The sequence below is a fragment of the Tursiops truncatus genome, chromosome 11, assembly GCF_011762595.2.
Source record: "Tursiops truncatus isolate mTurTru1 chromosome 11, mTurTru1.mat.Y, whole genome shotgun sequence".
In the NCBI taxonomy this organism is placed as follows: domain Eukaryota; kingdom Metazoa; phylum Chordata; class Mammalia; order Artiodactyla; family Delphinidae; genus Tursiops; species Tursiops truncatus.
Window position 1 is genome coordinate 7,879,590 of NC_047044.1, and position 12,136 is coordinate 7,891,725.

At 38.3% G+C, this 12,136-nt stretch overlaps 1 protein-coding gene across 4 annotated transcripts in view; it reads right to left on the reverse strand.

Moving 5' to 3' along the window:
* Window positions 1-12,136, reverse strand: part of XPNPEP3 (X-prolyl aminopeptidase 3) — a 61,265-nt gene that overhangs the window by 38,851 nt on the left and 10,278 nt on the right. For 3 of the 4 annotated variants that reach the window (XM_073788135.1, XM_073788134.1, XM_073788133.1), the window contains exons 2-4: window positions 11,957-12,073; window positions 11,410-11,469; window positions 2,091-2,498 (exon numbers count right to left, since the gene is read on the reverse strand). In XM_073788135.1, coding sequence (XP_073644236.1) covers window positions 2,091-2,498; window positions 11,410-11,469; window positions 11,957-12,073 — 585 coding nt within the window. The remainder of the gene's footprint in view (window positions 1-2,090; window positions 2,499-11,409; window positions 11,470-11,956; window positions 12,074-12,136) is intronic. The other variant, XM_019944786.3, reaches the window with a different exon arrangement.

Below are 12,136 nucleotides of genomic sequence, written 5' to 3' on the forward strand. Positions count from 1 at the left end.
CATCCCTTACAAACAATCTCAGTATTGGTGAAAGGAGCTCTCATAGTTGATAATACATGCTAATCCACACTTACCCAGGAAATCCTTCCTTTTCCATCTGCCATGTATTCTCATTACAGACAACCACAGTTCACCATCTCACTTTAGAGACCCAAGGAAATGGTCAGTTTTTGCCTGAGATATAAGATGAGGCTCATTATGAAAATCTTTTCCATTTACATCAGGTCTCTATTTGTTCCTTTCTTTTTTTTCTGACAGAAACCTGAGTAGGGGCTTCCCTGGTGGCGCAGTGGTTAAGAATCCACCTGCCAATGCAGGGGACACAGGTTTGAGCCCTGGTCCGGGAAGATCCCACATGCCACAAAGCAACTAAGCCCGTGCGCCACAACTACTGAGCCTGTGCTCTAGAGCCTGTGAGCCACAACTACTGAGCCCACGTGCCACAACTACGGGAGCCCACGTGCCTAGAGTCTGTGCTCCGCAACAAGAGAAGCCACCACAATGAGAAGCCCGTGCACCACAACGAAGAGTAGCCCCTGCTCGACGCACCTAAAGAAAGCCCGTGCGCAGCAACAAAGACCCAACACAGCCAAAAATAAATAAATAAATAAATAAATAAATAAATAAATAGTAATAATAAAAAAGAAACCTATGAGTAGTATTCACGACAATCTAAGTCTGAAGGTTTGTTTGTATGTTTCATACGATGGACTTTGGGACCGAAGAGGGAAAAATCCTAAAAATTTTGATCGGATATGTATTAGTGGTACAATCTCCTAAATATTTTCACTTTAAAATAAAAGTGATTTTAAATGTAGATTACAGGTAAAACTCTAATCTTATTTTCAATAGAAATTTAATTGCTGTAATTTTTAAAAAGTAGAACAACCATGACCATCTGCTGTCAGCTTATAAAATCACAGACCAACCTTTTTAGGTTTTTAAACTTTCAATCTATGATCACTGGAAACAGTTTTGAAATTCTCTTTTAGAGACTGACTTCAGAAATGTTTATAAACCTTACAAGAATATGACTAAAATTTTACAATCATACATTATTTTGTCTAAAATCAAGTATTTTCCAACTTGATCATCTATCTTATTTATCAAATTCGGATCTAAGTGACTTGGACACTTCAAAAAATAAAATGCTTACTAGAGTTGTAGATTTGTAAGAATCACTAAGGATAGTTTATAATGCAGTGTACATTCTGAAAAGTTCCAGAAAAGGAATCCCAAAACATTCTGAGTGATCATAATTTCACCAGAATAAGCGTAGAGAAAGTGACTATTTCAAGGGGCATGAATTCAACCGTGTACACGAACCACCTGAGAATCTTGTTAAAATGCAGATCCTGATTTAGTAGGTATGGAGTGGGGGCTGCAGATTTTACATTTCCAGTATCTATTATGCATTTGTAATTCTATAATGCATCACCAGGTGATTCTCATGCTGGTGATGAATAAATCATTCTTTGAGAATACTGCCCTTTTTTGAAGAGTTGGCAAAAGCAGTATGATAAGTAGTAATCAAAGGTCAATAGACTGGTCAGTAATCTTGAAAATCAGTAATCTTGAAAATCAGTAATCTTGAAAAGCAGCCCATGCTCATCCTCCACTTTAAAATTCTCTGTCTGGGATTTCAAACTAGAACAGTTAAAAGTCTCTGTGAATGAATAATCCAATGAAGATTTAGCAAATGAATAAATGAAATCTTTAAAGTCTTGTGGAAAAGATTTATATTCTTTTTTTTTTTGGCGGTACGCGGACCTCTCACTGTTGTGGCCTCTCCCATTGTGGAGCACAGGCTCCAGATGTACAGGCTCAGCGACCATGGCTCACGGGCCCAGCCGCTCCACGGCACGTGGGATCTTCCCAGACCAGGGCACGAACCCGTGTCCCCTGCATTGGCAGGCGGACTCTCAACCACTGTGCCACCAGGGAAGCCCAAGATTTATATTCTTTTCATGGTGCCCAGGGCAATGCTGCTATGATGATTATTTTAGGAAATGAAGAACTTTGTCTAAACAGGCAAGGAAGGTCTTAGTCCCAATCTGGCCTATGATTTGACTTCTGCTCCCATTTGTTACCTTTCAGTTTTGGTACAAGATGTTGAAATTCTTCCAGCGTATAGGCTTCATCCACTCCAGTTAGAGCTATTGCTCCATCAGTACCAGATCGGGGTCCATCCCAAAGTTCTCGACTGGGATCTCTCTGAGGCACAAAAAGTATGGCCTTGTGTGCTGGTAACTGCTTGCCGGGGAGGCTTTGAAGGACCAGAATGCTATCAGGCTCTTGAAATCCACACAGGTACAGGAAATTGTTGTCTTGGTGGAAAGTATAGGGGATATCATTGCTCATATAGTATGTAGGGTTGGACAGCAGTACCACTGTGTGGTCTGTACCACTCTGCCCTTGTGCTTCCTTGTGGATCAGAGATATTAGTTTGTGTCTGCGAAGTGCATATTCCACCTGGGATAGTCCTGGCGTCACCTCCCCTAGAAATGACAAAAAACAGTGATGCTTTGCATTTCTATAGTGCCAAAGTACTTAAGAGAGTTTAATATTAGATGGAGACACCCAAGTTCATTTCTTCAATTTATGCCCAATCTCCTCATAGCACACGGCAAATTAAGGAGATAACCCAGGTTTCAAATTTCTATTCCATTGCAAAAATTTGGAAGAAAAGATAATTACATGTGGTCCTGCCTGAAAAATGGGATCATGACCCCTTAAGATCTCTTCCAGCTCTTTGGTTCATTCTTTCACTCATCCAATCAAATATTTACTAAACATTATTATATGGAAGGCATTGTTAGGCAAATAATCCAAGTTGCCCTGAAGTTTCAATATACAAGGTGAGGAGAAGGATCACATTTTCTGTGTAAGACTTCCCCAAAGGAATGTAAGCTCCTCGAAGACACAGAGTTTTGTCTGTTTGCTCAACGTTATATTCCCAGCGCCTAGAATAACAACTGGAATATAGTAGGCATTTGATAATTGTCAAATGGGCTATAGTAATTTTAGAGTTGAAGGCCAAAAAGCTTTCCCCAATTTCAAGAGTTAGAATAAATTTCTCCTTCTGAATTTCCAAAGCATAATAATATCTTTCTAACAGGGCTTTTCACTTTCTACCTTGTATTAACAGTGAGCTGGGTATACATAACCTCTTTGATGGTCAGAACCATCTTCGTATCCTTCGAAACTCTAGTAATATTATCCACCTCTTGGGGCTGTCATGAGAATCAAATTTGATAAAGCATGTGGTTCTTAAGGATTGGAAGACATCCTAGAAAATCTTTTGAAAGCTATGGATGTATTCTGTTTACTAAATGGCATGTAGGCACATACAAACATTTTTTAAAAAATTTATTTAGTTTATTTTATTTTTGGCTGCGTTGGGTCTTCGTTGCTGCATGTGGGCTTTTCTCTAGTTGTGACGAGCAGGGGCTACTCTTCGTTGTGGTGCATGGGCTTATTGTGGTGGCTTCTCTTGTTGCGGAGCACGGGCTCCAGGCGCGTGGGTTTCAGTAGTTGCGATACGCGGGCTTAGTTGCTCCGCAGCAAGTTGGATCTTCCCGGACCAGGGCTCGAACCAGTGGCCCCTGCATTGGTAGGCGGATTCTTAACCACTGTGCCACCAGGGAAGCCCAAATACAAACTTTTGACATACAATTTCAAGAGTCTCACATTCCTGTAAGTGCACGCAAAAAACCCATATTAAGAACCCCTGTGGGACCTCCCTGGTGGTCCAGTGGTTAAGAATCTGCCTTCCAATGCAGGGGATGTGGGTTTGATCCCTGGCTGGGGAACTAAGATCCCACATGCCGCGGGGCAACTAAGCCCACAAGCTGCAACTACTGAGCCCATGCACCACAACTACAGAGCCCATGTGCTCTGGAGCCTGCACGCCACACTAGAGAGAAGCCCTTGCACCACAACTAGAGAGAAGCCTGCATGCTGCAAAGAAGATCCTGTGTGCTACAACTAAGACCAGATGCAGCCAAAAATAAATAAATAAATAAACATATATATAAAAAAAGAAACTTTGCTATGAAGTGTTATGTTAGTTCTTTATTTTAGCCTTTTCTCCTTTTATTTATTATTTATTTATTTTTTTAACATCTTTAGTGGAGTATAATTGCTTTACAATGTTGTGTTAGTTGCTGCTGTGTAACAAAGTGAATCAGCTATATGTATACATATATCCCCATATCCCCTCCCTCTTGCATCTCCCTCCCACCCTCCCTATCCCACCCCTCTAGGGGGACACAAAGCACTGAGCTGATCTCCCTGAGCTATGCAGCTGCTTCCCACTGGCTATCTATTTTACATTTGGTAGTGTATATATGTCAATGCTACTCTCTCACTTGGTCCCAGCTTACCCTTCCCCCTCTCTGTGTCCTCAAGTCCATTCTCTACGTCTGCGTCTTTATTCCTGTCCTGCCCCTAGGTTCTTCAGAACCTTTTTTTTTTTAGATTCCATATATATGTGTTAGCATACGGTATTTGTTTTTCTCTTTCTGACTTACTTCACTCTGTATGACAGTCTCTAGGCCCATCCACCTCACTGCAAATAACTCAATTTCGTTTCTTTTTATGGCTGAGTAATATTCCATCGTATATATGTGCCACATCTTCTTTATCCATTCATCTATTGATGGACAATTAGGTTGCTTCCATGTCCTGGCTATTGTAATATGTGTTAGTTCTTAATACTAGTACCTAACAGACTGCTTGGCTGCTAGCCCAGTGATGACTGGGTGAACGCTTCACTTCTGAAATGGAAATTATGCCTGCTTTCACTTTAGGTTCCCAGACAAAAGAACTACTAAAACAATTACTCACAAAAGCTGTATCCCTAAGCCTACACTTAACAATAATAATAGTAAAACAACATCTAATGCTTATTGAACGCTTACTACGTGTCTGTACTATTCTAATTATTTACACGTATCAACTTATTTTATCTTTACAATGACTCTATGACGTGGGGAATTATTATTATTCCCTGTGGTAGCCAGTCTCCACATGCAAGTATGGGAAGATAGCCATGAAACACTGCTGTGTAAGAAAGTTAAATAAGAAGATGGACAATATGTTCTCATTATGTTTAAAAAAAACAAAGGAGAGAGAAAAAAGAATTTAGAAAAGAATCAGAATTTTTATAGTGGTAACCTATGGAGAGTGACATAAACTGAAATTTTCTATTTAACATGATTTATTACATTATTTGAATTCTGTTTCAATGAGTATATATACTCTTATAATTAAAGTCCCAAATAAAGAGAAAAAGAGGTTAAAAAAGGGAAACCATGGACAGTCCACTCCATACTCATAACCTACAATGGTTCTTTATCATCTGTCAGATCAAATTCATACTCTTAAGCCACTTTAACACTTACATTTAAATGTAACATTTTAATGTTCTCTACCAGGTGACTTCAACTTATCTGGCCAACTTTTTTTGGTAACAGCTCTACTGAGATATTTTCATACCATACAATTCGCCCACTTACAAGTGTACAATTCAATGATTTTTGGTGTATTCACAGATTTGTGCAACCATTACCCTAAACAATTTTAGAATATTTCATCACTCCAAAAAGAAATCCCATGCCAATCAATAGTTACTCCCTGTTTCCTCCAAATCCAATCCAGCCCTTGACAACGACTAATCTATTTTCTGCCTCTCTGGGTTTATCTATAGTACAGATTTCATATAAATGAAATCACACAAGATGTGTTCTTTGGTGACGTGGCCAACTTTTTTCTTATCATTCCCCCAATTATTCTGAAATTAATTCCTTCTATATCTTACATAAGTCCAACCTGTTACCTTCCTTACAGTGTGTCCCCTTTCTAAAATTTCTTCTCCCTCCAAAGCAATTCCACTCAAGACTTGGAGCTCAATATATGTTTGTTTTTAGACCCTTCTGATTCAAAAGGCTTTCTTGATTAGCCCAGATCATGTTGATTTGTTCCTTTGAATTACATTTTTTTTAAAGCCAACTATTTTCATATACACATCTTATAGTTGTGTATAAATGTAATCATACCATACTCTTTCAATAGTTAAACACTTTTCCCCCATTTCTTCATTGTTTGAGACCTCACTCCCCTTCCCTCCTTCTACCCACATTAGAACCACCCTCATATTTGTAATTTAGTATGTATCCTTGCCTATTTTTCTCAATACTCATATAATCACATACACATATACCTGCATTTAGGGTTTTTTGAGTCACTAGTGTTTTACAAAAATGGGATACTACACAGTCTTGTGTTTATGTTGTCTTTCTAACACAACAATACCTCATAGAAGTCCCTCCCAACAACTCATTTAGCATAACTTCAACTCATTCTGCTTGATGTCTCCATATTATTTCTTGGGGGAATGTATCATAACTTCCTGATCCATTTCCATACTGGTGGGCATTCATATTATTTTCAGCTTTTTGCTGCAATAATGAACATCTTTCTACTTATATACATAGGGTACTTTTAAATGCCCTATGTACTGTTGCTTTTATTTCTGTGGGATAGTCCCAGGAGAGAAATTAGTGGATCAAAGTCCTTCGAGTTTTCTTAGTACTCATGTTCAGTACATGCAACTCAGCTGTTTATGATTACTTTGGAACTGTCTAGTTGTTTTACCTATGCATAGTTTATCTCTCCAGAAAATTCTGTAGTTCTATCCCATTAATAAATTTTTATTTAACTTTTATTTACCTACAATATAAAAATTTACATTTTTATTAACAAAATTGGTAAGAAACAAAAGAGATAAATAAGAGAGGGCCTTACAGGCCAGGCAAAGCAACAGAGTTGGTCCTAGAAAAGCTCACATCACATTTCTTTCTCTGAGGATTGAGTTGGCTAAGAGTCCCCTGGGGCTCTAGGGTAGAATATCGAACTTTATACCAGAGCCCAAGAACCGCTTAACTATTTATCTCCCTGATAATTATTCATGTTAAGTCTGCCACTGTTACTCAATATTGGAAATTTCCTAATTTACCCAAGCAGCAAATACTCTTTTCTAAAAGCAGAGGCTGGTTACAATTGGTGGATTATCCAACTTTTCCTTTTTGTCATTTTACTTGGTCCCTATCCTGTGCTTTGCTTTTGGTCATTTCCCAGCTATGGTCCATGTAATAAAACTAAACTTAAAAAATCAATTCATTGTGTTTTTAAAAAAACTTTGGAAATAAGAAAATTCACAATATTAATGATCTTAATCAATGTGTTATCTCTCATTTTCATTAATAACAGAGTATACATATATGTATATTAGGAAGTAACTTCTGAAAAAAAGATAAAATTATTTAAAAATCAAAGCAGGATTGCAAAACCACCTTTTTCGCCCTTCAAAGCATTCCTCGTTGCTGAATCTAATTTCATACAAATGACTATATGAGAAATATTTATTTAAAACACTGACTACATTTTCCCAAGCTTACTAATTGTAAACACTATACAGTGACCATTAACTATATGCTTCCAAACTTCTGAAATTTCGAAGAACTCTTCATCACAACAGAAAAATTAACCAAGGAAAAACACACCTTATCAACTGAAGGAGGGAAAAAAAGTGTGATAAAGCAATGAACTTCAACCCTAGAGGTAAACCTGGCAGTTGTTATGGCCTTTGATCATAGAACTAACCATTATAGTCAATCTAGCCTGACTTTCTTCAGATAAAACTGCATCTGAATAGACATTCTGGTAACTTTGTCAAATTGTAAAGTATTAAGAAGCAAAGTCAGTATTTTGTCATGTGGAGTCAATTAAGGATAGAAGGGCTACTCTAACAAGTTATTTAATTAATCAAATGCCTAGATGTCACAATCTGGACTCTGTAAATAACAAAGTCTCACAATCAATCCTGAGACTGTGCAGCCAAGAAGAAAAGCTCTTCCAGGACATCTAGGATTGGACCTCTCGAGAGAATAAGAAAAATGTTCTTCATATTTTATCAGCCAGGCAGAAAACCCAGAGAGGAAAAGTTTTATGAAGACAGAAAATGGATGGAAATATGCAAATCTTTGCTACAATCTAGGTATGTATTTTAATTATTTCCTGAAACTAACTAGGTTAGGATTTTAACGTGGCCTGAAGCAGTGTCCTTGAATTCTGTTTAATATTAGGAGTTTTTTATTGTATATAAGGAAGTAGTGCATAAAATGATCTATTACTATGTAGTTGGAAAATGGGGGTAAAGAAAAAGCTAATAAACATTTCCTTTATAAAGTAAAACACAGACCTCTCTGAAAAAAATGAAATGATCAAATAAATAATTTTAAAATACTCTCAATGGATTTTATTTGCATATACTGAGCAAAACAAGCCAGACAGAAAGGGTTCATACTGTATGATTCCACTTACACGAAACTCAAGAACAGGCAAAACAATCATGTTGATAGAAACTAGAGCAGTGGTTAAGGATGGAGGTGGGGACTGACTAGAAGGGTATGAGGGGACTTTCTGGGGTGACGGAAATGCCCTATATCTTGAATGGGGTATGGGTTATATTGGTGTACCTTTGTCAAAACTCACTGAATTGCATATTTAAGCTCTGTGCAATTCACCTAATGTAAATTTTATCACATTAAAAAAATAAGTACAGCTGGCCCTCCATATCCATAGGTTCTGCATCTGGGGATTCAACCAACCACAGATCAAAAATATTTGGAAAAAAAATTCCAGAAAGTCGCAAAAAGCAAAACTTCAATTTGCTGTGCATGAGCAACTACTTACATAGCATTTACATTGTATTAGGTATTATAAGTAATCTAGAGACGGACTATAGTATATGGGAGGATGTGCATGGATTGCAGTCATATACTATGCCATTTTAGGTAAGGGACTTAAGCATCCGCAGATTCTGGCATCTGAGAGGGTCCTGGAACCAATCCCCTAAGGATACTAAGGGATGACTATACCACTCTCTAAAGCTGAAATACCTTTTTTTTTTTTGCGGTACGTGGGCCTCTCACTGCTGCGGCCTCTCCCGTTGCGGAGCACAGGCTCCGGACGCGCAGGCTCAGCGGCCATGGCTCACGGGCCCAGCCGCTCCGCAGCATGTGGGATCTTCCCGGACCGGGGCACGAACCCGTGTCCCCTGCATCGGCAGGCGGACTCTCAACCACTGCACCACCAGGGAAGCCCCTGAAATACCTTTTACATCAAGACTTCTCTCACTTGAATTTCTTCTTACCAAAAATATTATACCAAAAAAAAGACTTAAAAAAATTCCCATATAGTATTCTTTGGCATGGGTGTTATGTGCTGTTTTGTGGTTGTGGACTAAGACTTTTGCTGAGTTGGAATTCTGGCTTAACAACCTACTGAGTGACTTGGGGAGAGCTACCAAACTGTTCTGTGCCTGTGTCCTCATCTGTAAAGTGGAGATAATAATAGCACCCACTTCACAAAGTTGTCAGGAGGATTTAATAAGTTAATGAAATACTTAGAACAGTTAGCACTATATAAATATTAGTTATAATTATTACCACAATAAATAATTTACACTTGAAGAGGTTGTCATCCTGGTAATACAAAGCCAGGTAGGATCTTGAAAGAGTAAAATTTATAGGGATGACCATTATCCCTATCAAAGTAATTATTTACATGAAAGCCCTGAATTATCTGGTTTTCTCACACAATGACAAGAATGAGTTAAGTGATTCAGGAGCTTTTTTTTTTTTTTTCTTTTGTGGTACGCGGGCCTCTCACTGTTGTGGCCTCTCCCATTGCGGAGCACAGGCTCCGGACGCCGCAGGCTCAGTGGCCATGACTCACGGTCCTAGCCGCTCTGCGGCATGTGGGATCTTCCCAGACCGGGGCACGAACCCGTGTTCCCTGCATCGGCAGGCGGACTCTCAACCACTGCGCCACCAGGGAAGCCCTATCTGTATTCTCTAATTTGTCTATCATATATATGGAACTTGTATAATAATTAGGAAAGGGACTGAGATATTTTCCAAAAGTTTAAAGTACTGGCAAGTACTGGGGAAATATTCCAAACATGAAACCTTTTGGAGCAAACCACATAATAGAAACATACTTTTAAACCCCAAACTAACAAACTGACCTTGGCTTTGTAAAAGAGATTTTAAAAGAAGTATTAAATGCCTCTTAATTTTTCTTAATAATTGACTCTTCCTCCACCCCTCAATTATTTTAACACTTCTGTAAGTTTTGCTTCTCTACGTGGAGAAAGGTAAGTGATTAACACTTTGGCTATTGTATATCTGGTGGTTTCTTTAACACTGATAATTCTCTTTTAAAATTCTATCTACTTTTATCCCTTCTCACTTACCCCAATCCCTATTGTACAGGAGAATAAAAATTATGATAGGTGGGCTTCCCTGGTGGCACAGTGGTTGAGAGTCTGCCTGCCGATGCAGGGGACACGGGTTCATGCCCTGGTCCGGGAAGATCCCACATGCCAAGGAGCAGCTGGGCCCGTGAGCCATGGCCGCTGAGCCTGCGGCGTATGGAGCCTGTGCTCCGCAACGGGAGAGGCCACAACAGTGAGAGGCCCGCATATCGCAAAAAAAAAAAAAAAAAAAATTATGATAGGTATTCCTTTTCCCCCATAGTTTATATGAACATATGTATATATATGAACTTGTATGTGTGTATTTATTTACATTCATTTTTAACATAGTTAACATGCACATAACACAAATAACAGTCTAGATACAGAGGCCATCTTCTTGACAATATGATTACTAGTTTCAAGGCCTGGAAAATGCAGCTCACCATGTAAAAGTATCTCACCACGAGAAATCAGTAATTTTCAAAGCTGGTAAAACTTAGTATTAAATTGAAGCTACAGGTAGGTTGATTGGATGGAGAAATACTTAAATTAATATCAACTGTATTGCTATTAAGCTTACCTTACAGCTTTGAAAAACTCTGATTTCCTGTGTGTTTCAGTGGTGAGCTGCATTTCCTGAGTCTCAGCCGACTTCCCAGCAGGAATTCCAGTCTGATGAAGAATCAGCAAAAGGAAGCCCTCACTGAGAGACACACTGGTATCATTCACTGAGTGGAGACAGTGAAAGAGCAACATATTTCCAAAGGCAATTTAGATTATTAATATATATGCTTACACAGTAAATACAGATTTAACTTCGCATGGCAGAAGCAACAATTAATCTCCCTTGAAAACCTGACTGATTTTTCTCCAAAGCATTTGGTTTTACCCTGCCTACCTCTTTGGAATGATACTCATTCATCATAGTTCATCCCTTAAGTGTCTTTAAAAAAACAAAACAAAACAGAAAACCTTAGGCATGAATTTGAACAATAATGATAACACATCTTCCAGCAGGAACGCTGGAATCTTAAAGTAGAAAAAAAAAATTAGTGAAGTAAACCTTTATCAACTTTTTGCATCACCTTTATCACTGTTATCACTTCTCAAAGTTGTGACAATCACATCTGGAAATCTTGTGTAACCTATATAAAAATATTTTTCTTAATATTGACATGAGCATTTAATGCTTTCAAGAAAAATGTTTCCTAAAATGTCTTTAACACAGTAGTTCACAAAGAATCAATAGTTAGAACACAGTTCTAGACACCATGTTTTAGAAAGTAACAGAATTTTTCTTTAAAAACATCTTGAAATACATACTTTTCACTGATACTTCTGAATTATAAGGCTAATCGTATTTATTGCTCTAGATGGTGCTGTCTATACAGTACTATTAGCCACATGTAGCTGTTTAAATTTAAATTAATTAAAATAAAATTTTAAAAAACTTAGTTCCTCAGTTGCACTAGCAACATTTTAAGTGTACAGTAGCCACTTGTGTATAGTGGCTACTGTATTGGACAGCAAAGCTCTAGAACATTCCCACTGCTGCAAAAATTCTATTGGATAGCACAGTTCTAGACAAAACCCCTAAAGAGAGAGACAGTCATTACAGTTAAAAGGCCTTACCTGGTCTGAGGAGGTGTGGGTGTGTAAAGGGGCTGGGCTGGCCTAAGTATCGGTTTGGAATCCTCCTCTCTGGGATGGGCTGCAGGGAGTACCTTCGCTGTGAACATGACATGCATCCTGAAGGAGAGATAAAGAGGATGAAATGGAATAGTGTACCTAGAAAGTCCTGACAGTATATAC